Source organism: Cibotium barometz, chromosome 50 (genome assembly GCF_041138505.1).
Source record: "Cibotium barometz isolate CiBa-2024 chromosome 50, ASM4113850v1, whole genome shotgun sequence".
In the NCBI taxonomy this organism is placed as follows: domain Eukaryota; kingdom Viridiplantae; phylum Streptophyta; class Polypodiopsida; order Cyatheales; family Cibotiaceae; genus Cibotium; species Cibotium barometz.
The window spans coordinates 43,281,207-43,308,283 of record NC_141095.1 but is presented as its reverse complement, the minus strand read 5'-3'; the positions used below and the strand labels follow the sequence as shown (position 1 = coordinate 43,308,283).

Sequence of the window (27,077 nt, the reverse complement as noted above, 5' to 3'; positions counted from 1 at the left end):
CAGAGGTATTTGGATACACGTTACGTCTCTGCATCAGAGGAAGGTTGGAGACTCTTTGAGTATGATTTACACAATGAGAAGCCTGATGTGCAACGGTTGCAGGTACACTTAGATGGGGGTCATAATGTTATCTTCAGAGATGATGATAATATTGCAGATGTTTTTCAGAGGGAAAATGTAGGCAAGACTACTATGACTGAATGGTTTACCTGTAATCAACAACATCCTGAAGCAAACAATACATTGTATAGTGATTTCCCTCAACAATGGGTTTGGAACTCCAGGTTGAAGAAATGGACCAAAAGAAAGATTGGAAACACTATAGGGCGCATGTACTTTGTAGCTCCTTTGTTGGCAGGTGAGGCATACTATGTTCGCCTACTTCTTACAATATGTAAAGGATCTAAGTCATTTGAAGATTTGCGTTCGGTCAATGGTCACATCTATCCTTCTTTCAAGGCAGCTTGCATTGCCAGAGGGATACTGGAAGATGATTTTGAATGGGTTGCATGTATGGAGGAAGCATCATCCATGCAAAATGCCTTGCAGTTGAGATGTCTTTTTGGTACTATATTGCTATTTTGTGAGCCTTCCTGTCCAGGAATATTGTGGAAGAGATTTCGAGAAGAAATGATAGAAGATTTTCTATACCAGTTATCGAGAAGCAGGGGTCAGTTTATTGGTATTGAACAATTAGCTGAAACTCATGCACTACTACATTTAGAAGAAATTCTTTGTGCAATGCCTGAACTAAACATAATTGATTTGGAAGTCTTGGGTGAAAATAGATTGCTTTTGGAAGAGAGATCTTTTGATACTGTCGAACAATCTAACCTGTCAAGTGCTATGGAGTCAACATTAACAGATAGCCAGCGTGTTGCTTTTGATGCTGTAATGCATGCAATTGCGACAGATGCAGGTGACATTTTTTTCCTAGATGGTCCGGGGGGATCGGGCAAGACCTATTTGTATAATTGCTTGCTTGCGCGAGTACGTGGACAAGGGTATGTTGCTTTGGCCACTGCATCGTCAGGTATTGCTTCTCTACTCTTGGCGAATGGACGTACTGCACATTCTAAATTCAAGATACCTCTGGAGCTAAACAATTCTTCAACTTGCAAAATCCCTGTACATGGACAACTTGCTGAGGTTTTGAGAGTTTGTAAGCTCATTATTTGGGATGAGGCTACAATGATTCATCGTTATGCTTTTGAAGCATTGGATAGGAGCTTACAAGATGTATTATTCTCAGATAAGCCATTTGGTGGAAAGGTTGTATTAATGGGGGGAGATTTTAGACAAATCTTGCCTGTTATTATGAAGGGAAGATGTGAGGATATTGTTAATGCAGCATTGTGTCGTTCCTTTCTATGGAACTCTATCAAAGTTCTAAAGTTAACTGGAAATATGCGTATTCAATCAAGCAATACTAATGGATGCAATGAGTTTAAACAGTGGGTCATGAATATTGGGAATGGAGTGGATTGTAGCGATGATAATACGATGGTGACACTACCAAGTAATATGGTCTTGCAAAGATCGACTCTTAAAGACTTGGTACATTGGGTATACTCTGAATTGGCTATCACTACGACATATGCTTCATACTTTAGTGAGCGTGCTATTCTTGCTCCAATAAATAGTCAAGTGGATATTGTGAATAAGACAGCTTTGGATGCCTGGTGAGCCTAAGCAATATTTCAGTGCAGATTCAATTCCTGAAAATGATGAAAGTTCATTCCTATATTCCACAGAATTTTTGAACACAATCGACCTTCGAGGCGGATATCCACCTCACTGCTTGGTTTTAAAGTTAGAAGCTCCTGTTATTTTGCTTCGTAACTTGGATCCAAGACGTGGACTCTGTAATGGTACACGGATGATATGTAAGGCCTTTCACTCTAAAGTCTTGGAGACTTAAATCATCACTGGTACTAAAGTTGGTGAAAGAGTATTTCTTCCACGGATTACCTTTATATGCAGCGAGGCCTAACTACCATTCACCATGAGGCGGAGACAGTTTCCCGTGCGGCTGGCATTTGGCATGTCAATAAACAAATCACAAGGCCAAACCCTAAATGTCTTGGGGTTGTATTTGGTGACTCCAGTGTTTACTCATGGGCAATTGTATGTTGCGTTGTCACGAGCACCATGCTGTGAAGGTGTTACTTGAGGATAACGCTAATGTGGAGTGTTCATTTGATGATCTTCAAAATTATACACCTACAACAAACAATATTGTTTATAAGGAGATCTTGATGACTTCAGAGTGACAAGTCAGGTTTCTTATTTAAGTTCTGCAATTTGATTAATTTTGTTATGATTTCTTTTTTTATACATATTTGTCCATGGTAAAAGTACCTATTTTTATTGTTTATGTTTTGACAGACATGTCTAAGATTACCTTTACATTGGACATGCCTTTGTCAAGGATAGTAGGTGAGTTATTCTCTATATTTGCATAACTTTTCTTGATTACAAAGTATGGAACATGACATTCTATACTGATGTCTATCTATACAGAGCCACCGCTATGGTCAGCTCCTATTACAGGTCACGTAGCAGGGATTATGATTGATGCTTATAGGGATGGGTAAGTATAAGTGTAATTGTTAGGCATTGTATAAATATTTTTTGAACCTATATATAAATAATTGTATAACCTATTTGTTATGCTTTGATTTTAGGATATTGCATGACATTGATACGTTTATGGTGGTAAGAGTTGTCGACGAAGGCATCGAGATGTACGGGATCGGTGTTCCTGATGAGGAGTGGGGTGTCTTTGTTTTGGAGAGAGATGGACAGATGCTTTGCATCATTTGAGGGGTATTCAGTACCCGATGACTGGTTGTTTCTTACATCCATCATGACCATTGGTATTCGTTATGGGTTTTATATTAGAGCTCCTCATGTTCCATCCACTCGATGTTCTATTGTACGAGGTAATTTTGATTATGTTTTTCTATTATAAGATTTTATTTATCGATGTGTCGTTATGTGTAGGTCCTTTTGAGATTTTATTTATCGATGTGTCGTTATGTGCAGGTCCTTTTGAGATTTAATTTATCGTTGTTTCGTTTGTGCAGGTCCTTTGTATTCATCGATAGTAGAGCATGTGCGGGATGGATCACCGCTTTACAATAGAGAGCGTATTGTGAGGAGACAAATGAATGATCCTTCTCACAAGAGAAGAATTCAATTTGTTGATTCTGACATTACTGACTGAGAATACGTATTTTATAGTGCATTTTGAGAATATGTAATATTGGTCCTTTTTTGCATCTTCGTATGCTACATTACTATGATATTTTTGTTTTTGCTATAAATCTACGAGACATGGATGTTATTTTGAGATATGTATATATGAAGTCACTTGAAATAATGTATTGAACTCTACCTACCGCGCCGCAGCAACGCGCGGGTCCAATACTAGTATATATTCACGCTACTAGTATATATAGTTCTAGTTTTAGTTAGTGTATTTTTTTCTTGTTAGTCTTTTACTTTCACCTATCAAAAAATACCACGTGGCTCACTACGTCCAGGCTTTTCGGCGTCCCTACGCTACCCAAGTACTAAATATTTGTACTAGTTTGCTCGTGGAGTCGATCGTGCCAGCGAGGTTTGCAGAAGGGTAGGAATTCAGACTGATTCTGTTTGGTGCCATTCTGTGATTGCTTAGCTTCATGTATTCGATCTCTCTGCAGAAATGAGTTCCGAGGTGAGAAGCGAAGAGGTGGAGAATGGATCGAATGGCCCCGGCGTAAAGGATGAAACGAAGAAGAAGGAAAAGCCTAAGAAGGCTCCAAAGGAGAACAAGGAAGTTGTAACCAGCGGTTAGGGCATTATATGATCTTCTCAGTGTTCTCAGTTTTTGCTTCTTGTTTATCAGAAATCACAGGCTTGTAGATCATCTGTGTGCAGGAAAGGAGGTGAAGAAGGAGACGAAACTTGGCATGACAGTGAAGAAGAATGACAACTTTGGTGATTGGTATTCAGAGGTATGCCTCCTTTGTGTCTTGTGAAGGTCAGCCTTCATCTTTTCTGCGTGATGTGAAGATTTGTGTATTAGGGTTTGCGATACGTATTTCATTATAGTTTCATGCTGAGAATTTATTTGCTCAATATTATTCCAATTTCAGTACAGTTGACATGTGTGCACATCTGCAGAAATCTCTGTCTGTTGCATTCAAAAAACCATACTTGCCAGACATCTTGCAGCTGAATAGTATAATGACTAAATTAAGGAAACCGTGTGAATGAGGGATTTTATAGGCTTAATGACTCACACATCTGTGTCTGCTCGGGTATGACACTCATGACAAGGCATACAAGGGAGGGGGCGGGTTTGACTAGCCTGGAAGATACCCCTTAGATTGCTTTCCCTAGGTAAGGCCTTGCTGCGCTCTTAGTTTCATATGGAGTAGTCACACCACAATGATGTTTTTAGACAAAGAAGGTTTGATACTTTTACTCTTTTAAGGTGAGTATACAGTTAAGAAAATTTCAAGAATGCCAGTTTAATGGTTAATGATTGGATGTAAACAAACCAAACAAAGTGCATGTTATGTGTAACGACCACACCTTCTTCTTTAATTTAACTCTTTTATTTACCTGTGAATAGTTGTATAAGCAAGACCTCCATGAGAGGCTTTTGGGGGAGGGGGTTGGTTTGACTAGTTTGAATATCTTTTATTTAAAGGTTAGCGATAAATGTGTGAACATGTTTCTTCTTAATTGGATGTAAACAAACCAAACAAGTGCATATTACGTGTAATGACCACATCTTCTTAATGGTGTAATGATTGGATGTAAACAAACCAAAAAAATTGCATGTTATGTGTAATGACCACACCTTTTTGGCTCCACTTCCAGTTTGGTTTTATTGTAGGCACAATGGTTTCGCTACAAAGCTTGGGCGTGGAACTCCATGCACCTTTCTTGGGAATGAACCCTCAGGGTCATTGGTGTTGCCACCACCAACTCGGGCTTTTGCTGGTTCTTAGAGACTCTTTTGCGCTTTCAATGGCTTTGTAGACTTTGTCATCAGCACCTCTTCTTGGTTTTATACCAGCTCAAACAGTGGACAGCTTTGGGTTTTAGAAGACCAACTTGCATTCCCTTCTTGAACAAATTCCTAAGTGACAGCTTGGGAAGCTCTCCCTTCTACTGAGTTTCAACCATGGGTGCACTTGCCACTATCGCAGGTTTGAACATTGCGTGTTCCTTTTCCGCAATGTTTGGAATGTATCTGTGAATGTGTACATAGTTTGAAAAAAATTCTCCAAGCAGGTTTTTTCGAGTGGCTATGTTTTAGAGGTTGGTCGAGTTTATGATCAATATTCTAGGAAGTGGAAGAGTTTTCTAAGTTAATTAATATGATTGAAATAAATATTTGAAGAAGATAAAGAATGTGTCAAAAAGGAAACATGTCTTAATCAAGTAAATTAAATGTACTTTTTGGTTTTTCTATGTGACTCTTTTATAAAGATTAATCATGATAAGACCAAAAGAGTATTTGATTTTGAAAATGAATAAGGAAGGAAATATGCTTATAGTAGTGACTTCTGAGATGGATTTTACAAAAAGAAAAACCAATTTAAGGTTTAAGCCTTTTTCAAATAGTATTTTCCTTTGACTTGAGTGGTGGATTGGTTGTGTTTGGACACCGGATATAGAAGTTATGGCCTACATTGAAAATGTGCCAAACCTAGCGTTGCGCGAAACTATGTATGAAGGGTAGGGCTTTGACAGAGAAAACAAATGGTACTACACTCTATGTATGGAAATAGCATGTAGAGAGAATCATTTATATTATTTTTCTCTTAAGCACTTGACATGAAACTCAACTTGTATTATGTTTTCTCTATTTTTTTAAATATATGTATTTTCATGTTTTCCACCAAAAATAGGTTTTGAGAAGAGGTTAAATGCTTTGAGGAAAGTTAGAATTTTGGGTGTTCATTTTGTATTTGAACATGCATTCTGTACATTTCCATGCAAAATTTAAAAAAACAAGAAGAACAAATTTTATTAGGTATTGAAAATCTATATTTTTCTTAAAATATAGATTTCAAGAAGAGGTGTAGAGTCTCGAAGAACTTTTTGAGGAAAGTTAGAATTTCGAGCCTTTATTTTGTGTTTAAACTTGCATTGTGTACATCTCTTTGAAAAATTAAATAAACAAGGACAAATATAAATGGATAATATCATTGTTGCTAGTACTGCTCCTTTTGGATAGCAAGTTCTTGCATATATCACTTGTACGTGGAACCCATTAAGAGCAAACACTGACTTGCCTACTAGACCTAGACTTTAATTGCATGCGTACTCTCTACATGCAAAACTAACACATGGATATAACGCTAATGCATGTAACAAACCCTAACACACATGATGACTTAGGTTGTCTACAACTAACACTCATGACCTAAATTACTTGAAAAGACTTATGCAAATCTAGCTACTGGTTGACCTAGCACTTTGATGTGCATGCATGTCACCGTGGTATCAGAGCAGTAGGCTCTTTGTGAGGCGGATAAGGGACTCGAGGGTAGATTTAGTACCGGGAAAGATGTCACCATTTGGTCCATCTTCATTTTTGGTGCCTCTCCTATTCTCACTCCATAGAGCGGCCATATTTGTGTCATGTTCACATGAGACGAGGCTGGTGTCTCATGTGAAAGGGGCCAGTTACTTTGTGTCACATGGACGAGAGCCAGTCTTGTGCCACCCGTGTGTGACCAAGATTGTGTCATAAGGACGAGAGCTGTATCGTGCCACCTGTGTATGGCTAGGACGGTGTCTTGTCCATGGGATTGTCACCCCATGGAAGGACTTGTGTTTGTACTCCGTCTTGCCTATGGGACTGTCACTCCATAGGAAGGCCAGGGTCCTCACATTCTGTCGTGCCAGTTTTGTGCCCGACAAGAATGTTTTGTATAAATTTCATGAAAGGGAGATTTTGTCCATTACATGTGCACATGCATCCATTTTTGCATGTCTAAAATTGTTTTCGCGTGACTGGTATTTGTGTAGCTGCCTGCCATGATGTGCCACTTACTAAGCGGGGACGCTTGCCAATGAGCTATGAAGCTTGCCCTATCTTCTGACATGTTTTATTGAGTGTGAACAAGTGGTAAGCTTGGCATATTCATTTATTTTAAATGGTGCTATTCTAACCTTTATATTTATAAAGTTATGTATTCATACTTAATACTTGTTAAAGTTATTGGCCTTGGGCAACAATAAACCCATTTGAAGTAAGTTATGTATTTGCCATAAAGAGAACACGTGGGATGGAGTACGTGGAGGGAGAAACGTTGCCAACCCGATTCTCTCTCTCTCTCTCTCTCTCTCTCTCTCTCTGAAGGGGCGCGACTACCCAATCTCTCTCTCTTTTTCCATACTGTCGGCGTGAAGTATGAAAAACCTGACTCTTTTTCTTTCTCTCATCAGCGTATGGAAAACAGCCCTCCCGACTCCATCTATTTGGCATGCTGAAACAGAAGTACCCGACTGTACTATCTTTTTCTCCCTCTAGCTTGGATACGATGTATTGAAGCGAACCTAAAACCTGTTGGAAATCCTTATGTACCTATTGTACTTGTTGGAAGCTATATCATACAGCCCTCTGTACCTACTATACTTGCTGCAAACTCTGCTGAAAAGTCTACTGTACGGGCTGCTCTTGCTGAATAAACTCTATTGTACCTACTATGCTTACAATATTATCTGTTGCACCAGATGTACTTGCTGTGAACCGGCTCTGCATGTACCTACTTGAGTGAAGGTTGTGTTTTAAAGAAGCATAAACTGCCGGTCATGACAACCTACCTTTTCCACGAGGTAAGAGCTGCAAGCAGAATGACACAATAAAGTATTGTTATTATTTTTGTCTTCTTCCTTGATTTGTGTGTAGAGTAACTGCTATCACACTCTCACCGGGAGTATGTGAGATTATACTTTCCTTGAGCTTGCCCTGACCATGCTCTCAAGTTTTGAGAGCCAATGAAGGTCAACGGGCTTGGGGAATTTGGGAGCAAAGCTTTTATTGGGAGAACCAGGTTTTCCTCCCTTCGAGGTGAATCATCCTGCTAGGTGTTAGTACGGGCGTGCCTGTTGGTGCACGGTCTCGGAAGACCAGTGTAGTGCGGGTGCCTAGCCCAATGAAGGTGGGAGACTGTCTTCTTCATCTACAAATGGATTTGTCACCGATAACATCTATAGTATGTCACATTTGTATTCACTCCATGTATGGAGGAGTCTAGCTTATAATCCCTTGAAATTTGTACTCATTAAATACTCCAAGAAATACATATTGTATTGAGGGAGGGGTCGGCCCTTTCCGGCCCCAGTGGTGGTGTCAAATTGAACATTGTCATTTTCAGATTTGTAGATGCTTTTGTTGTTCATTAGTTATCAAGGTTAAGTGATCTAAATTTGTGTATTCATCTTCCGATTGTGGGTTGTCTCCAGTGAGGAGCAGTTACATTGGTATCAGAGCCTGGATTGTCTCTCTTTCTCAAGGGTGGACACGGTGTTTTGAAATCGGAAGCACTTGAGACAGCCAAGGCAATCCTTTGGGAGTACCAAATTCAAGAGGTCAATCAAGTGCCTCTCGAGATTCTGATGCATTGCAGGGAAGGCACAAGCCCCTCGAGAGGGTTTATGACAGTGCTTTGATGGGACAGCCATCCCGTGGAAAAGAGTCTATGCATGAGGATGAGCCCGATGCATTGAGGGCAGAATTGGAACACATGAAGAAGCTTTTGCAGGCAAAGGTGTAACCGCTTCCTATGGGAGATCCGATTGAGATTCAAATTGGGATCTAAGGAGAGGAGACTGTCCCCTTTAATGCGGTCCTGGTTGGTGCAGATAGCAGCAGGAGGACAGTCGGAAGAAGAGGCGGGGGCAGTAAAGTCGGCAAACCTGATGGCGGGTACAGGAGCAGCAACAGCCGAGAGGTGTTGATGGTGGGTATAGGAGCAGCAGCCGGCAGGTATGAGGGCGGGTACAGGAGCAGCAACAACCACAGGTCTGATGGCGGGTATAGGAGTAGCAGCCGACATGTGGTGATGGCGGGTATCCTTTTTCCATCAACTATCCCCATACAGCCATCCACGTGCTGGAGGGAATTTTTCCCCATGCAATTCTTAGTCTAAATATTATTAGGCCTTAAGCAATGGTTAATCCTTAGGCACCCACATTGAAAGGTATCCAGTCATAATTTTAAATACGTGTGAATACCCAACCTTATAAATATTAAGGTTTACACTACTTTATAGATTTTACATTTGAAAAAGGCCAAAAAGGCAATACTTACCACGTTCACACGCCAACTAACTCGTCAGCAAATAGCACACCCACAGTACACTAGGGGACGTCCCCATCCAGTGTACTGGCACGTCATAGCAGGCACACACACGAAAACAAGTTATACGAAAATAAATTTATGCATGCAAACATGAATGCATTTGCACATGTAATGGGACGAAATCTTCCTTTCATGAAACTTGTACAATAATTTCTTGTCGGGCACAAAACTAGTGCAAAAGAAATGTGAAGTCCTGGTCTTCCTATGGAGTGACAGTACCATAGGCAAAACACAAATCGTGGCACGAGCCTTCATATGGAGTGACAATCCCATAGACAAAGCGCGGCACAAATATCAGTCCTACCATGGAGTGACAGTCCCATGGGTAAGACGCAATCTTGGTCATACACGGATAGCAGCAAATAGGCTCCCGTCCATATGGCACAATATTGGTCACACACGAGTGGCACAAAACTGGTTCCCGTCCATGTGACACAAGATGACTGACCCTTTCACATGGGACACTGGCCTGGCCACATGTGAACATGGTACAAATCTGGCTGCTCTATGGAGTGTCAGTCCCATAGAAGTGGCTCCCGAAATGGAGATGGACCAAATGGTGACATCTCCCTGGGCTTCTAAAGAGTTGACCTCAACTGAAAGACCTCAAGATACGCCTGCAAAAGTTGTGGGTAATCAACGAAGTAATCCTCATCTACCCACTTTGCATCAATGGGTAAATAATTTTTAAACTTCACAAGGTATTTCCTGGAAAGCTTTCTTGCTGGTAGCCTTCTCTCCTTGTGAAGCACAATCTGCTCTGGCTGGAGGATCTCCTCAAGCTCATCACTCTCGAGGGGATCTTCTGTGACAGGCTCCTTAGGATCTGGCTCCACGTACTTCTGCAAAAGACTCACATGAAAGGCATTGTGAAACTTCCAATGATTGGGTAAAGCAAGGCTATAAGCTACTTCATTGATTTTTTCAATCACCTTGAAGGTGTTAGCAGTCATCTCTTGTTTGTATATTTACACCAGGGCCTCTGTTGTGGGTGTGCCCGCCCGATTTAGGTGTTTTCTCATTTTTCCCCACTCTCCATATTTTTTTCTATTTTTTCCAGGTGTGGGAGGCTGTCCTGCGGCTCTTGGCTGGTCCTCCAGACACTGGCCAATTGATTCTACTGGTCCCTGACTTGTCCTGTGTGCTGGCCGATTGGAGGACTGACCTGGTCGTGGACATTTATGGTCCTGTCGGCTATCTTTTGAGCAGGCCGACTGGCTGATGGGGCCATATAAAATGGCCCCATGGTCCCCCACACTTTGTATTCTGGGTTTTCTTGTGTATATAGTAGAGTTATATGCCTCTCTTTCTCCTTCTCTATTGCTGTGTTTTTTTGCAGTGCACTTGCTCTTGAGTTTTCAGATTTTGTCTTCATCTCCGTTGTATATTCTGACATGGTATCAGAGCTCTAGGTTCTTGATAAATCTTGGGTGGGAACTGTGTGAGCAAGAGGGGCTGTTTTGTTGCTAATTGGTGGACTGTTTTGGACCGTACGGGAAGAGGAGAAGCCAGAGGAAGGCGGGCTGATTTGTTGGATGCAGGTTTAAGTTCTTCATTTTTCCCACCCACCCACCCTTTTTAGTTACACCCCCGCAATGGCAGATTTACTTGAGATGACTAAGAAGCATGTGAAGATCTCGACACTCCCCACATTCCCAGTGGACCGTCAGTTGGACAGGAACAACTATGGCATATGGAAGGTAATGATGGAATCTGTTTTGGAGTCTTATGACCTTGCTGATTTCATTGTTGTTGGGGTTCCACGGCCGGAGTTAGAGGAAGGGGAGTTACCCTCGATTCGGAAGGAACGCGAGGCACAGGCACAGTTTGTGGGATCGTGTCAATGCCAGGGTCCGTTCTTTCATTTTCCTAGAGGTATATGGCAGCATTTGGCTTCTCTCTACAACAGGGTATCGCCTATGAAGAGGATCTCCTTGGAAGTACAGATGCGGGTGATGAATCCTGCAAAGTCGTCGACGATGCGGGAGCACATCAACAAGCTACAAGCTCTTCAGCAGGAAGTTCTCCAAGTTGGGAAGGAGATATCATCGGAGGATATGGCCATCACGTTGCTGTCGCATTTGCCCTCTCAGTACTAGCATTTTACTCTTCTTTGATTACCAGTGGTAGGCTCAGCACCATCACATAGGAGGAGCTTGTGCCCATGGTCTTGGACCAGGAGGAAAGATTCACGAATCCTCCACAGGGCGGAGGTTCAGAGGCCCTAACTGGCCAATGGTCGAAAGGCCGTAACAACAAGGGCAAAGGGAAGGCTTCATCGGAGAAGTCTTCTGAGAAGATGTCCGACGCAGACCGCGAGAAACTGAAGGCAGAAAGAACTTGTAATGATTGTGGCGAGAAAGGCCACTATTGGAGGCAGTGTCCCAAGCGGAGCACCGAGAAGGGTGCCGAATCCTCAGCAGCAACTGTGAAGACTCCAGCTTTTGTGCACATGGAGGTTATGGACACCGGTGTTTCATTTTCCTCATGCAGGGAGGTGGTTGGAGGACTGTTCGCTACGGATACTCGGGAGTGGATTCTAGATAGTGGTGCTTCCAGGCACATGACTCCTTCCCGTTTGGCTTTACAGGATCTCTACGCAGGTATTCTGGTCACATTCTTACTGGGGATACATCCACTATCCCAGTTCACAGTGAGGGCAGGTTGGAGATAGTTCCTGATGGGAGAGGGGGGAAGCAGTCCTCCCAGGTGTTGTATGTTCCATCACTTGGTTTTCATCTGTTGTCAGCGCATCAGGTTTGCAAGACTGACATACAGGTGGAGTTTGATGAGCATTTTGTTGCTCTCCGGGACAAAGTAACAGGCCAGGTAGTTTGGGAAGGTGGGAGTGGAGAATGGAGTTTACTCTCCTAGGTCCTCAGTTTTGTGATGAGTGGCAGTCTGGTAATGGCCACTTAAGTGTGAATACGCTGCAGGTGTGGGCTTTCCGGGACCAGATGGTGGATAGCTTACCAGTTGATGGCAGCAATTGGCAATAACTTTCCAGTACAGATGTTGGTAGTTCTTGTGTTCGTCTGTCAGAGGAAACTTTACAGGTAACCTATGCTCTGATGTCTCGTAGCATTCGAGACAAAGAAACTCTTGTAGATGAGGAAGTTCTTTCCACGGGGACCTATTGGAAGGCCAAGCATGTGGCAGTTGATTACTTGCAGGTGGAGGTGGATGTTGCACATTCTCCAAGCTTTGTGGTTCCGGATTCAGAGGGGGTTGGTTACAGGTTTCCGAAGGCCTTGAGTACCCACCATAATAGTTGTTGATCCTTGTAAGCAGTATGATGCCTCCTTGACTCGGAAGTAGAATGCTTCATTGATTTGGTTGATGCCAGATTGGACGGGAGCTTCCTGATGAGGCTGCTGAGCTCATGTGTGCAGAGGACTCTTTGGGATGCAGGATTGTGTATCTTGTGGTTTCTGCAGCATGCGAAGGATCTTGGACTCTTTTACACAGGAGGGGGATTGATGGATGGAGTCAGACTCCACGGATGGAGTGACTCAGGTTGAGGAGGAGAGCCAGACACGAGGACCTTGACATCAAGCTACAATTTTTCCCTTGGCTTAGCAGTTTTTTGGAGGAGTAAGAGGTAGCCGTCTTTTGCTTTGTCGTCGATAGAGGCAAAGTACCGGGCTGCTTGTGGTGCTACTTGTGAGGTGGTGAGGTTGTAGAGGTTACTTGGCAGGATTGGGTTTCCACTGGTGGAACCCACGGTCATCCAGAGGCATTTTGTTCGTGAAAAGATTGTTGCTGATGACATCTTGCTAGAGTTCTGTTCGACGGAGGATAGTGCAGTGGACCTCTTCACGAAGTCTCTATCTCAGGCTTTGCTCCAACGGCACTCCAGCTCCATGGGGTTGGTTTCACATCCAAGAGCTGAGAGGGGGTGCTAGCAGTCATCTCTTGTTTGTATATTTACACCAGGGCCTCTGTTGTGGATGTGCTCGCCCGATTTAGGTGTTTTCTCATTTTTCCCCACTCTCCATATTTTTTCCTATTTTTGCCAAGTGTGGGAGGCTGTCTTGTGGCTCTTGGTTGGTCCAAACACTGGTCGACTGATTCTACTGGTCCCCGACTTGTCCTGTGCGTTGGCCGACTTTGAGTAGCTGGCCGACTGGAGGACTGACCTGGTCGTGGACATTTATGGTCCTGTTGGCTGTCTTTTGAGCAGGCCGACTGGCTGATGGGACCATATAAAATGGCCCCATGGCCCCCCACACTTTGTATTGGGTATTCTGGGTTTTCTTGTGTGTATAGTAGAGTTATACACTTCTCTCTCTCCTTCTCTATTGCTGTGTTTTTCTGCAGTGCACTTGCTCTTGAGTTTTCAGATTTTGTCTTCATCTCCGCTGCATATTCTGACAGAAGGGTCCATAATACCGAGTAGAAAGCTTAGGGATCCCTCTCATCCTGGTCTCTTCCGAAGCCTAGCTTTCTCAAATTTCAGCAATACCCAATCACCATCCTTGAGTTGAATATCGCTTGTTGGCAGTCTTCTTATGCTTGTCTTGAGAGCGTGCAATGGCTATCCAAATCACGCACATACTCTTTGGCTACAAAAATCTCATCCTTTGTACGAAGAATGGGTGGCAAGATCACTCTGCCATAAATAATCTCAAATGGGGCCTTTCCCGTGGACGCATGTACCATGTTATTGTAGGCAAACTCTACAAGTGGAAGATACCTCTCCCAAGCACTCTTTTGATCTGCCACGTAACACTTCAACAAATCCAATACAACAGAATTTGCAGCCTCACTTTGACCATCTCTTTGGGGGTGATAAGTAGATGAGAACTCAAGCTTAGTGTCCATGTTGTCAAATAGAGCTCTCCAAAAGAGGCTCGTAGTCCTAGGATCTCTATCCCCAACAATGGACTTAGGCATACCATGATGCTTAAATATGTGAGCAAGGAAAAGCTTCACCATATGATCGGCTTTAATGGTTTTCTTGACGGGCAAGAAGTGAGCTTGCTTGCTAAACCTATCAACTATGGTCCAAATAGCATCATTCCCATGCGGGGAGCTAGGCAAGTCCATAGTAATGCTTTTCCATGGCTGCAAGGGAATAGGCAAAGGCTGAAGCAAACTTGGCGGCTTTTGCCTATCAAATTTCACTTTTTGGCAAGTGATACATGTGTGTACATAAGCTTCAATGTCCTTACGCATGTTCGGCCAAAAGAAATATCTTTCAATCATGCGTGTCATAGGCATAATACCTCTATGACCAGCATAGGGTTGAGCATGACATTCATCCAGTAGCTTTGGACGCATATCCTTAACAACACATAAGCAATTATCCTTCATAAGATAACCCTCTTTGATCACATAAGAGGCATGCGAGTGACCAGCCATCAAATCAGTCCATATATGGGAAAAATCAGCATCCAAATGATACAAATCACACATGGCAGATAATTCCCCATGAGAGGCCACTGAAACTGCAGGTCTGTTGGACAAAGCATCTACCACTGCATTCTTCTTTCCTCGAGCATGTACAGTCTGAAAATGAAACATCGAAAGAAAGTTTGCCATTCTCATTTGCTTCTCCGAGAGCTTTGTTTGAGATAGAAAGTACCTCAAGCTTTGATGATCTGTCTTGACTATAAATTCAGCCCCAAGAAGATAATACTTCCATATTTTTAAGGCATGAATTTCAGCCAAGAACTCTTTTTCATAAATGTCCATATGGATCTCGGCATCATGCAATTGACGGCTCTCATAAGCAACTACATGACCCTCTTGATTTAGGACAGCCCCTATACAATTCCCACATGCATCACATTCCACCGTGAATGTCTTTTGCAAGTCGGGAACAATCAACACGGGCCCATAAATGATAGCATTTTTGAGTTGCAAGAAAGCATCTTGCTCATTCGAAGTCCATTTGAAGGCCGCTTTCTTCTTTGTAAGATCATGTAATGGCGAGGCAATCCTAGCGAAATGCCTTATGAATCGCCTATAGTATGAACATAACCCAAGAAAGCTACGTACTTCATGTACATTTTGCAACTCTGGCCAATTTCGAATGGTTTCAATCTTAGCAGGATCCATTCTTACACCATCTTTGGATACAATGTGGCCCAAATAATGTATCTCTGAAAGAAAGAACTCACTCTTCTTGGCATTTATGAGGAGTTTATGCTTCCGCAACTTCCACCTTATGTTGGTCATAGAGGTATTTTACCTACGACATGCATGATAGAATGATATTTCTTTTGGCCAAGCATGTGTGAAGACATTGAGGTTTATGTATGCGCATGTATTACTTGCCAGAAGGTGAAGTTTCATAGGCAAAAGCTTCCAGGTTTGCTTCAGCCTTTGCCTATTCCCTTGCACCCATGGGAAAGCATTACTATGGACTTCATTATGGACTTGCTTAGATCCCCGCATGTGAATGATGCTATTTGGACCATAGTTGACAGGTTTAGCAAGTAAGCTCACTTCTTACTCGTCAAGAAAACCATTAAAGCCGATCATATGGTGAAGCTTTTCCTTGCTCACATATTTCAGCATCATGGTATACCTAAGTCCATTGTTGGGGATATAGATCCCAGGACTACGAGCCTCTTTTGGAGGGCTCTATTTGACAACATAGACACTAAGCTTGAGTTCTCATCTGCTTATCACTCCCAAATGGATGGTCAAGTGAGGTTGCGAATTCTGGTTTGTTGAAGTGTTATGTGGCAGATCAAAAGAGTGCCTCGGAGAAGTATCTTCTTTGTAGAGTTTGCCTACAATAACACGGTACATGCCTCCACAGGAAAGGCTCTGTTTGAGATTATTTATGGCAGAGTGATTGTGCCACCCGTGTATGGCCAGGATGGTGTCTTGTCCATGGGATTGTCACTCCATGGAAGGACCCGTGTTTGTACTGCGTCTTGCCTATGGGACTGTCAGTCCATAGGAAGGCCAGGATTCTCACATTCTGTCGCGTTAGTTTTGTGCCTGACAAGAATGTTTTGTACAAATTTCATGAAAGGGAGATTTTGTCCATTACATGTGCACATGCATCCATTTTTGCATGTCTGAAATTGTTTTCGCGTGACTTGTATTTGTGTAGCGGCTTGCCATGATGTGCCACTTACTGAGCGGGGACACTTGCCAATGAGCTTTGAAGCTTGCCCTGTCTTCTGACATGTTTTATTGCACGTGAACAGGTGGTAAGTTTGGCATATTCATTTATTTTAAATGTTGCTATTCTAACCTTTATATTTATAAAGTTATGTATTCATACTTAAAAAAGTTATTGGCCTTGGGCAACAATAAGTGTGGGTGCCCAAAACCCATTTGAAGTAAGTTATGTATTTGCCATAAAGAGAACACGTGGGATGGAGTACGTGGAGGGGAGAAACGTTGCCAACCCGATGCTCTCTCTCTCTTCGAATGGCCCGATTTCCCACTCTCTCTTCCATACTGTCGGCGTGAAGTAGCAAAAACTTGACTCTTTTTCTTTTTCTCATCGGTGTATGGAAAACAACCCCCCAACTCCATCTATTTGGCATGCTGAAACAGAAGTACCCAGTTTTGAGAGCTAGTGAAGGTCAACGGGCTTGGGGAATTTGGGAGCAAAGCTTTTATTGGGAGTACCAGGTTTTCCTCCCTTCGCAGTGAATCATCCTACAAGGTGTTAGTACGAGCATGCCTGTTGGTGCACGGTCTCGTAAGACCAGTGTAGTGCAGGTGCCTAGCCCAATGAAGGTGGGAGACTGCGTGTGACACGATCTTCATCTTTAAATGAATTCATCACCGATAACATCTACAGTATTTGTCTCATTTGTATTTACTCCATGTATGGAGGAGTTTGGCTTATAAGCCCTTGAAATTTGTACTCATTAAATACTCCAAGAAATACATATTGTATTGAGGGGGGGTCGGCCCTTTCCGGCCCTAGTGGTGGTGTCAAATTGAACATTGTCATTTTCAGATTTGTAGATGCTTTTGTTGTTCATTAGTTATCAAGGTTAAGTGATCTAAATTTGTGTATTTATCTTCCAATTGTGGGTTGTCTCTAGTGAGGAGCAATTACGAAAGATTGGATTATATTAGAGCAAATTTGACAACTCAATAGGTGCCATGACGTGCTAAGGACACGTGGTGCTCATAGGTGGGCCATTTTTTGTGCACAATATGAACACACTTAAAAACTTATATGATGTAAGTCCAATGGAGCGTGCAGTGACAGATTCAACCACTTGTCCAAGAGATATAGATAAAGAGAGAAAGTGAAGAAAAAGAAAGAAAGGGAAGAAAAAGAGGGGTATAGGGATTTTACATAGTACAATACACTGAGCGGGAACAGGCCCCACTCCCTTTCAGGAATTTATTCAAGAACAATCCACGGGCTTTTCCAACAAATGACTACAATATCGAACAAGATTTGCTGATGACGAGTTCGGGTTGGTGTTGGTGTCGAGGCACAAGATCTCTAATGCCGAGCACATCACGAGGATGACCACAAGAGTCTTACACCGGGCTAGTAGCACTATCCAATATCAAAATCTAGACCAAAAGATCTCCAAGTTTGTAAACAAGTCACATAGTGGATGTGTGTATTTCATGAAGTTCTTGATGTTTTGATGTATGGAAGATGTCAAACTTTGGTGTAGGAACAATCCCCAACAGATCTGTTCAATCACTGGGTGGTGAATCTAGAGGAGGGGCATGGGTTCCTTTCAGAAAATAGCAGGCACACAGGGTGAGGAAGATGCTGTCAGCGCAGAGGAAAACAAGTGTTGGCACAAGCAGCGCAGGGCGGTGCTTGCATGGCGGCACAGACGCAGCAGAGGCGGTGCTGCAGGTTGGCAAAGGTGCTATTGGGTGGCACAGCAAGGCGTTGCAGAGGCGACCAAGGTGGCAGCGGTGGCTGTGTTCACAGGCAGCAGGCGGCGAGGGCGGAGCTGTAGCACTAGTGTTTGCTGGTGGTGCTGGCTGAGGCGGGTATCACAAGCGGCGACAAGGTGGTGCAGCAAGGCGGAGGGTGGCGTGAACAGGGCGGTGGCGCTGCAAGTGGAGGCGGCAGCTGGCGATGATCTCAAGGGCGCAAGGCGGCGGAGAGGAGGATGATGATGACAATGATGCTTTTCGGCAAAATTTGTTCTTGCTCTCCACGAGGTTTCTCTCCGCGGGGTTGATCTCCACCGGTTGTTATGTCTCTTCAAGAGGGTACAAGCTTCTTTTTTGTCTTTTCCCTTTTAAATATTTTAATAATAGTCAAATTTAGCCAAAGTTCTTGATTTATGCTTTTGTAGCTTCAGGGCCTTGCTTTTTGGCCCTGGAGCTTCTTTTTGGAAAAGCGGCTGTTAGCTTTTTGATGCAGTTCAGTGGCCTCTTTCCAATAGTCCCTCAGCTCGCGGTCAACACAGTTTGACTTTTTGCTTTTTCCTGTGCCAGCTTTATGAACCTTGCTCCCATGTGTTCACTATGTCGTGTGAAAAGAGCTCGGAGGGCCAAATAGTTACATATGAGAATATTTTTGGGCCCAAAAAGTGATGGCAGATTGCCAAATCACCAGCCATCAAGAACCTATAAATAGGTAGCTAAGGGACAACTGAGATCATCCATATGCCCGATTTGAAGAGCCAAAGTAAGGAGCAGCCAAGACGAGTGGGCCAAAAGAAAAAGGAGCCACCGGAGCAGCAAGTAACCTTTTGTGTATGCATTTAGCATTAACACTAGCATGATAGATTCGAGTCTGTATTTGGAGATCAACAGTGTATATATTCTATCTTGCAAGGTCTTTTGTGTATTTGGAGTTAAGTGGTTTAATAATGTGATTAGCATCAATTATCAGCTAACTTCGTTCTGATTAGAATAAATTTAAGCATGCTTTTGCAAACGTTTGTCCATGCTGTGCAATCTCCATACCATCTCTGCACATATGTCCCTACAGTTCATGCAGGTGTCCATACGATTTGTCATACTGACCGTTTTATCGTACATCTCCTTGGGATGCATGCAGCGGATATAATACTGGATTGATAATGGATTGTGGAAGGATAGACTTGTTTATAAAGGGCTGTGCCCTGCTTTTCTCTAGGCGTTTTTGCCCAAGCGTTAATTTTGTGCGTTTAGCTTTAACTTTGGTGCAGTTAATTTTGTGCTTTTAGCTTTAACTTTTGACTGCTTCCTTTGTTGGAGAGATAATAAGTGGGCTTCTGCTTTCGTCTTCCTATAAATTTTACTCATGCTGGATTTGCACTCATGGATTAAGTTGTTTGACCACAAGCATGTTATAAGCAGTTAAGCAGTCAGGGTAGCCTAGTTTTAGCTAGTGATCGTGCTTTATTCAAAGGGAGATTCTAGTCCCATGTGTTATTTTTTATTCTTGCTTTTCTGTTTTTCAACATAGTAAATGGCTTTCTTCTAAAGTTAACCCCCTCTTATGTCCTCTCAACATATAATTCTTTGTGGATCTTTGTGGTATGCACTATGTAGGTGGTTGTCAAAAGTGGGATGATTGAATACTATGACGTATCAGGATGTTACATACTACGGCCTTGGTCATATGCAATATGGGAGACCTTGAAGGTATTACACGTTTTCTTTTGCACGCCATTATCTCAACGTGGAAAATCTTCATGAAGAATATTCATGTTAAGGTGGTTAATCTTTACAGTTAAGTGGAAGTTGCTAGGTGTTAATTTGTAGGAGGAGCTCACACTGGCATCTTTGTTATGCATTATGAGGTTGATAACATGGAGAGCTTGATTTCATTATTCTTACTCCAAGCTATCTTTGTTTTGGCAGGATTTCTTTGATGGGGAAATAAAAAAGCTAGGCATTCAAAATTCTTATTTCCCTCTTTTTGTTTCAGAACAAGCACTCACAAAAGAGAAAAACCACATAGAAGGCTTTGCTCCGGAGGTATGCATGTAGAATCTCTCTTTGTATGGTCAAAATGAGTCTTTTTTGTAGTGTATATCATATGAGAAATCAATTGTTTGCAACTGTATGGTGAATTCCATGTAAAAATATAAACTGGAGTTGCAGATTTATAATACTTTATTGAGGGTAGATTTTTAAGGGCTTAAATGCTCTGAAACTGAACATGGTAATAAGGTGGCATTGTAGAGCAAAAGGGACGGACTGTGCCCCAGAACATTGGCAGTGCTTAAGAAGGATACATGCTATTTTCAGGATATTTTGACCAAGAAGCTTAGAAACCCAATGTATGCATGGGTGCAAGCTTGTGTCCAGATCTAGTATCAGATAAGCAAATCAGTCTGGAAAAACTAAGCAAGAGGGACAGAATAATCCAAATCTGAGCAGCTGTATGTGAGTAGAGGAGGGGTTAGGGAGAGCCCTGTGCTTGAATGAGATGCTTTGTTCTTTGTTAAGTTTGGGAAGTAACCTGTCTTTGTATCGTATTAGTGGATATGCATTTTTTTTTTGGTATTTGTGCAAGTTGTGGCCAGCTGGTTTACATCGATTCTCTCTATCCAAATTGATGAAATTGCCCAACCAGATCCTGTGTATGTGTGTGTTTGTTCTCTTTAGCACTAGCTTTCATCATGGCTGAGTCTACCCCCTCACCTCTGGAGAAGTGATCAAAACTTAGCTCAATGGTTTATGTATGAATATTTGTCTACCACGATGACATATCTTATAAGTTATGCATGAACTTGCACCTACTCTTGGGCACTGTTGACACAAGTGGGGATGTCATAGCACGAAGTTTATGCTATGCATGATGGAGTTGATGATTTGAAGCTTTGAGAGTAAACTTTCATGGAGTCAAGATCACACTTTGTTAAATTTGGGAAATAGCCTGAACTTTCCATTGGTATTTACGGCACAAGACGTGAGAAGTTACATTGGTATTCTTTTTCAAATTTGGGAATTCATTGATTGGAGAGTCTATATGGTGTTGGAAAAATGTTGAAATACTTCACAAACATTGGTATTGCTCTTTGTTCTTGTGCGTGTCACCTTAGCTTGTGAGTTTCAGAAATGTTTTTGCTTGTCAAATGTTCTCTGTCCATGCTTAGATACAACTGAGGTATCATTGTCTTTGGAATTAAAAAAAAGAATGTTATGGGTTTTTAAATGTGCTTTTGGTTATCTGTTTGTCATCACAGGTTGCTTGGGTCACAAAATCTGGGAGCACTGAACTAGATGTTCCAATTGCTATCCGTCCCACCAGTGAAACTGTCATGTATCCCATCTTTGCAAAGTGGATTAGAGGGCATCGGGACCTTCCTTTGCGGTTGAATCAATGGTGCAATGTGGTGCGATGGGAGTTCAAGCATCCCACTCCATTTATCAGGTATAAAAAGAGTGCATGCATGATGTAATGAATCTTTTCCCCTCCATCCTAGGTTTGGGTTATAACTTGAAGAAAGTGAGATTCTTGTTTTGTGATCCACATTAGCCACAAGGAGATAATATCCCAGTTTTGAATCTCTGAGAACATCATACAACTGGTCAGATGGAGGACATGGCTAATTTCAACAAGAGAAATTGTCAATCCTGAGTATTTGTTTTGAGGAGCAGACAACACTTGCTGACAAAGGTCTTACATTCAATGTCCATGCAAATGCTTGAAGAGCTTTTCATTGACCTACACATGCATACACAATATGCCAGATCAACAAAAGCATTGCACAACTTTTTAAAATCTCAAAAGACTCAACGGTTCGCTGAAGCTCCCGCATCCCCTCCCTGCTCGCGTTGCCTGCACTACTGCGCCCTTCGCCTCCCTGCCATCTCGCCCCCTCGCCTCCCCTCGCTCCTCGCGCCTTCCCTTGCCCCCCCGCCTGCCTTCGCTGCTGCGCCCCCTCCCTCGCTGCATTGCCCGCCGCCCCTCCATTAGCCCCCCCCCCCCGCCTGCCTTCGCTGATGCGCCCCCTACCTAGCTGCTCTGCCCGCCGCCTTCCTCACCTTCGCGCGCCCCCCCCCCTTCCTTTGCGCCCTCCTCCCCCTTTGCAGCGCCCCGTCCCCCCCCTCCGCCAGCTCGCTCTCCACCCCTACCTCTTGCACGCAGCTCCTGCCCCCCCCCCCTAGGGTTTCTCCTTCGCCTTCCCCCCCCCCCCCCCCCCTTTTTCTTGCTTCCGCCCCCCGGGGGTTTTGTTTTCCTTTTTTCTCCGTCTTCCGCCTCTCTGTGTGCAGCTCGCTTCTAGCAGGATCTCCGCCTTCGCCTCGCCTTCGCCGTAGCTTCAGACTCTGATGGAGGCTCCTCCCGCCCCGCCTCAGAGGGACTTATCCGCAGCCCCCTCGCCCGCCCCTGAGGACACCCCCATCAGGCTTTCTCTTTCGCCATAAGAGGAAGCGAGCCTCACCGCAGAGGTGGAACGCCTCCAGGCTCATTCCACCATCTGCCGTATAGTCGGCACTCGCCCCAGCAGAGGGGAGATCCGGGATCTTCGTTAGGCCCGCCTTCTTGCAGATGTGGGCAAGATCCTGGACGTACAGCTACTGGGCCGTGGACATTACCAGATCGAGTTCGAGGCCGCCCAGAGCGTTGCCAAGGTCCTTGCCATGAGTCCCCTTGACATCAGGGGTGCTCGGGCTTTCTTCAGACCTTGGCAGCATGGATTTGACCCAGCAGCGGCGGAGCAGGGAGAGCGCCTTTTCCATGTTACAGTTTGCTTCCCTGGACTCCGCCGGGAGTATCTTCCGCTCCTCTCTAGGTTAGGGGCATTGGTGGGCTCGGTACTAGAGACTGGCCCCTCAGCAGCTTCAGTGGTGGCCAGAGCAGCTGGGCTACCTTCGGTCAGAGTGTTGGTGTCTGGCATCTCCTCCCTTCCTAAGGTCATTCAGCTACCTAGGATAGGGGGGGGGATGGATAGATCAGAGAGTGGAGTTCTCGGGGCTCCCGAATCAGTGCTTCATTTGCAGGCAGGTCGGCCATCTGGCCAAGGCCTGCCCTCGCAGGAGACCCCGACCCTCACCACAGCAGCAGGCCACTGATGGCCCGCCCACAGATGCGGCTCGGCAGGCTGCCTCCGGGACACCTGCGTAGGCCACAGAGACCTCGGAGTGGCAGCCTGGACAGGGGCGCCGCCGAGGGAGACAGCCACAGCAGCACGCCCAGAGACCGCTGCAGCAGCAGCCACAGTCTCAGCCTCACTGGGTTCCTGTGAGGAACAGCTTTTCTCCCCTCCAGGAGGAGACCCCCGCGACGACGACTGAGGACCAGGAGATGCCAGCACCCCCTCCTTCACCCCCCCCACCCCTGTCCCCCCCCACCGCCTCGCTTCCACCATCGCCTCCTCCCGTCCCCGCTCCGGTTTCGGCAGCGGCTCCCTCTCCACCCCCCTCGCCCCCCCCCCCTCCCCCTCCGCCCGCCTCACCTTCCCGGAAGGCCCTGGCAGTCCCCTGGCGTTCACCTGCAGTCCGGAGGGCGCTGAGCACCGACCTCGCTTGAGCATCACAGAGGAGACCTACCATGCCGATTCGGGCTTCACGGATTTCATCTATCCGCAGTCGGCTGAGTCGCCTCAGCATTAGACAGCGCTCAGAGGCTTTTGATTACGCCTTCACACGGCTTTTTGGAGCAGAGGGCCCCCATGAGCCAGCACCCATCCGAGTTCATGTAGTGATACCTCCGGCCCGCGGGGAGGAGGCACTAGATTCAGCGGTGGCCTTCTCGTTCTCTCTATGTGGCCCTTGCGACCGGGAGTGGACTCTAGAGCTTGCTCTCAGCACTTTGAAGACTCAGGCAGTTGAGTTTTCTCATCATATGAGCGATCTGGAGATGGCAGATGTGATAGGCCGACTATGGGAGTTGGCTCATTTTTCCTTGGATCCCGGGAGTGTGGATACCTCCGGGATTCGTCATTTGGTCGTTCGCATAGTGGCAGACTTAGCACGCGACCCTGGATATGTGTGTGTACACGAGTTTGCCCTTTCAGAGCGGGAGGCAGTCGCCATGGGCCACAGCCATTGGCGCCTGATCCGTGATTCTTGCAGTACACGGGGTGGGCAGATTCGCAGCCGCTCGGATGGGGACTACTCTCCATCCAAGCCGCTTGCGAAGGCCCGCCGTACGGCTGAGACAGCATCCACCTCAGCAGGGCATCCATGAGGATCATCTCATGGAATGTACAGGGCCTTGGCGGAGCACATTTTATACGCTATCGTGGTTGCTTGAGGCAGGAGCTTCAGAGATGCCTGGTTGGTGGCAGCATTGATATTTTGATGATGCAGGAGCACCACTTGGGTGAGAGCAGGATCCGGAGATATGGTTCGGTGATGCCTGGTAGATGGGACACTTTTTGGTCTGCAGGGTTTGGTCCTTTGGGTGGACAGGGAGGAGTATGCATGGTCATTGCAGATGTATGGCAGCAGGCCATTGTGGATCGAGGGATCATTGTGCCTGGTAGAGCATAGTATGTCATTCTGAGGATGCATGATGAGCTATTGGGCGTGCTCAACGTCTATGCGCCCAATCATGCTAGTGCCAGAGCAGAGTACCCAGGTTACGGATGCATTGCCAGAGGCCGCACATTGGTGTGTCGGGGGAGACTTCAACATGCTTGAGGACCCGGCCGATAGGGTGGGAGGCAGTCATGTTACAGTGCACGGCACGGAGCTTGCAGCTTGCAGCTTGGGACCGGTTTTGCATGTCACTGAGGATCACGGATGCATGGCAGCATGGGGCTTTCTTCCGGTCTCAGGACAGTCTTAGTTTCTCTCGGTCGGATCGCCGGCAGGGAGGGACTAATCTATCACGGATTGATCGCTTCTATGTGGGCGACTGGTTAGGGGAGCGAGGGGGCTCCGTCGGCATTCTCGCTGGCACCTCATTTTCAGATCATGCGCCAGTTATCTTGACATTGGAGGAGAGGACACAGGAGCCCAGCTTGCAGTTGAGGATCCCAGAGAGGGTACTTACAGATCCCAGTCTCGCTGAGGACATTGAGAGGATCTGGCATGATAGTCAGTGCTCTGACCAGGATGCAGCGGGCCAGTGTGCCCAGGGACTCATCGAGCTTAGCTCTTTTCTGCACATTGCAGCTTTGACGCGGCTGGGAGAGATTCGCGAGCGGGAGCATCGGCTGAGACGCAGCCTTGCTTCGCTACAGCGTCTTCAGGAGCAGCAGCCTGCATGTGAGTGGGTGGCGTCCCAGCTGAGCCAGGCACGCCAGGAGGTTAGAGAGGCAGAGGAGCAGAGACATGAGTTTTACTATCGTCGTCAGGCCTCTCAGTGGACGCAGCTTGGTGATAGAGTGACTGGAGAGTTTTTTGAGATCACTGGACCCCGCCATGCGCGAGCAGGAGTCCGTCAGCTTGGTAGACCGGATGGATCGGTAGCTACTGAGCTCGGGGAGATCAAAGCCATTGCCACTGCATTCTATAGAGACCTGCTTTCAGCGGAGCCAGCCACTGAGGATCGAGATGCTTGCAGGGAGACTGTGTGGGCCTATGTGCAGAGGAGGGTCACAGACCGTATGCGTACAGTTCTAGGTGCGCCTCTGTCAGAGATTGAGCTTGCCGAGGCCTTGAGGGTCCTGCCGCGACATAGTTGCCCAGGGGAGGACGGACTGACGCCGGCCTTTTTTATGCGCTATTGTGATCTTTTGGGACCAGGCCTCCGCAAGGGCTTTCAGTATGTTTTGGACACTGGGGTGATGCCACAAAGCTTTTCAGAGGGCTTGATCTATCTTATCCCCAAGGGGGAGGGAGTATCAGATGATATTCGGCATTGGAGGCCTATTACGATCCTCAATACTGTCTACAAGGTCTTAGCAAAGGCCTTGAGTTTGAGGATCTAGCCCTTCTTGGGGGAGTTGATTCATGCTACTCACACAGGATTTGTCAAGGAGCGCAGTATCCTTGACAACATCTTTACTTTCTGGGAGGCGACGGCCCGAGCTAGATTTCTTGGCGAGGACTTGGTCGTGATGCTTCTCGATTTTGAGAAGGCATACGATAGAGTTGATTGGGGTTTCTTAGAGGGCACTATGCTTCGCCTGGGCTTTGAGCCAGGATGGATCAGAGGGGTGGCGGCTCTGTATTCCACAGCTCGCAGCCAGGTGTTTATTGCAGGAGGACGGGGGCCGAGTTTTGAGCTGACCAGATCAGTCCGTCAGGGGTGTCCCCTCGCCCCTTTTCTTTTTCTCTTCTTTGCGGAGGCTATGAGCATGTATTTGACGGCAGAGGAGGTTGGTTTGAGAGGACTCCAGCTCCCAGTCCGGGGGGAGGACCTGCTCGATGCTGAGTTTGCAGACGACACGGGCTTATTTTTGCATGGCCAAGAGGCCAATCTTCTTCGAGCAGAGCAGTCGCTCCAGGTTTTTAGTGCAGCTTCGGGAGCATTGATCAATTGGCGCAAGACAGTGGCCTTTTGGATCAGTAGTGCTCCCACTCCGGCATGGACCCCGGACCCCGGTTTTAGATGGATTCCTCCAGGCACAGCAGTGCGGTATTTGGGATGCCAGATTGGACTAGATTTGTCACCTGAGCAGCAGATTGCCCCGCTTCTTCTGAGCATTTAGAAGAAGCTTTTGTATTGGAGTACAACTCGACTATCCTTGGCTGGGAGGGTGGTGGTGGCAAATTAGGTGCTATTAGCGACCATGTGGTACATTATGTCTTGCTGGATCTTCTCGAGCTCTTGCATCAGCCAGGTACAAAGGCTGATCAGGAACTTTCTGTGGTCTGGGCGGGACGGTCAGCCAGCCCGGGCAAAGGTTGCATGGGCAGTTATTACACTTCCGTTGGCTCAGGGAGGTTTGGGCATTAT

General features: G+C 45.4%; 1 protein-coding gene across 1 annotated transcript in view; it reads left to right on the top strand.

The window, feature by feature from the left end:
• Positions 1-3,518: 3,518 nt before the first annotated feature.
• The window catches only part of LOC147610132 (proline--tRNA ligase, cytoplasmic-like), a 30,012-nt gene continuing 6,453 nt past the window's right edge, over positions 3,519-27,077 (top strand). The window contains exons 1-6 of the mRNA XM_086786702.1: positions 3,519-3,637; positions 3,711-3,839; positions 3,928-4,004; positions 19,826-19,918; positions 20,138-20,254; positions 21,469-21,656. Of these exons, the coding sequence (XP_086642828.1) occupies positions 3,713-3,839; positions 3,928-4,004; positions 19,826-19,918; positions 20,138-20,254; positions 21,469-21,656 (602 nt within the window). The 5' untranslated portion in view covers positions 3,519-3,637; positions 3,711-3,712. The remainder of the gene's footprint in view (positions 3,638-3,710; positions 3,840-3,927; positions 4,005-19,825; positions 19,919-20,137; positions 20,255-21,468; positions 21,657-27,077) is intronic.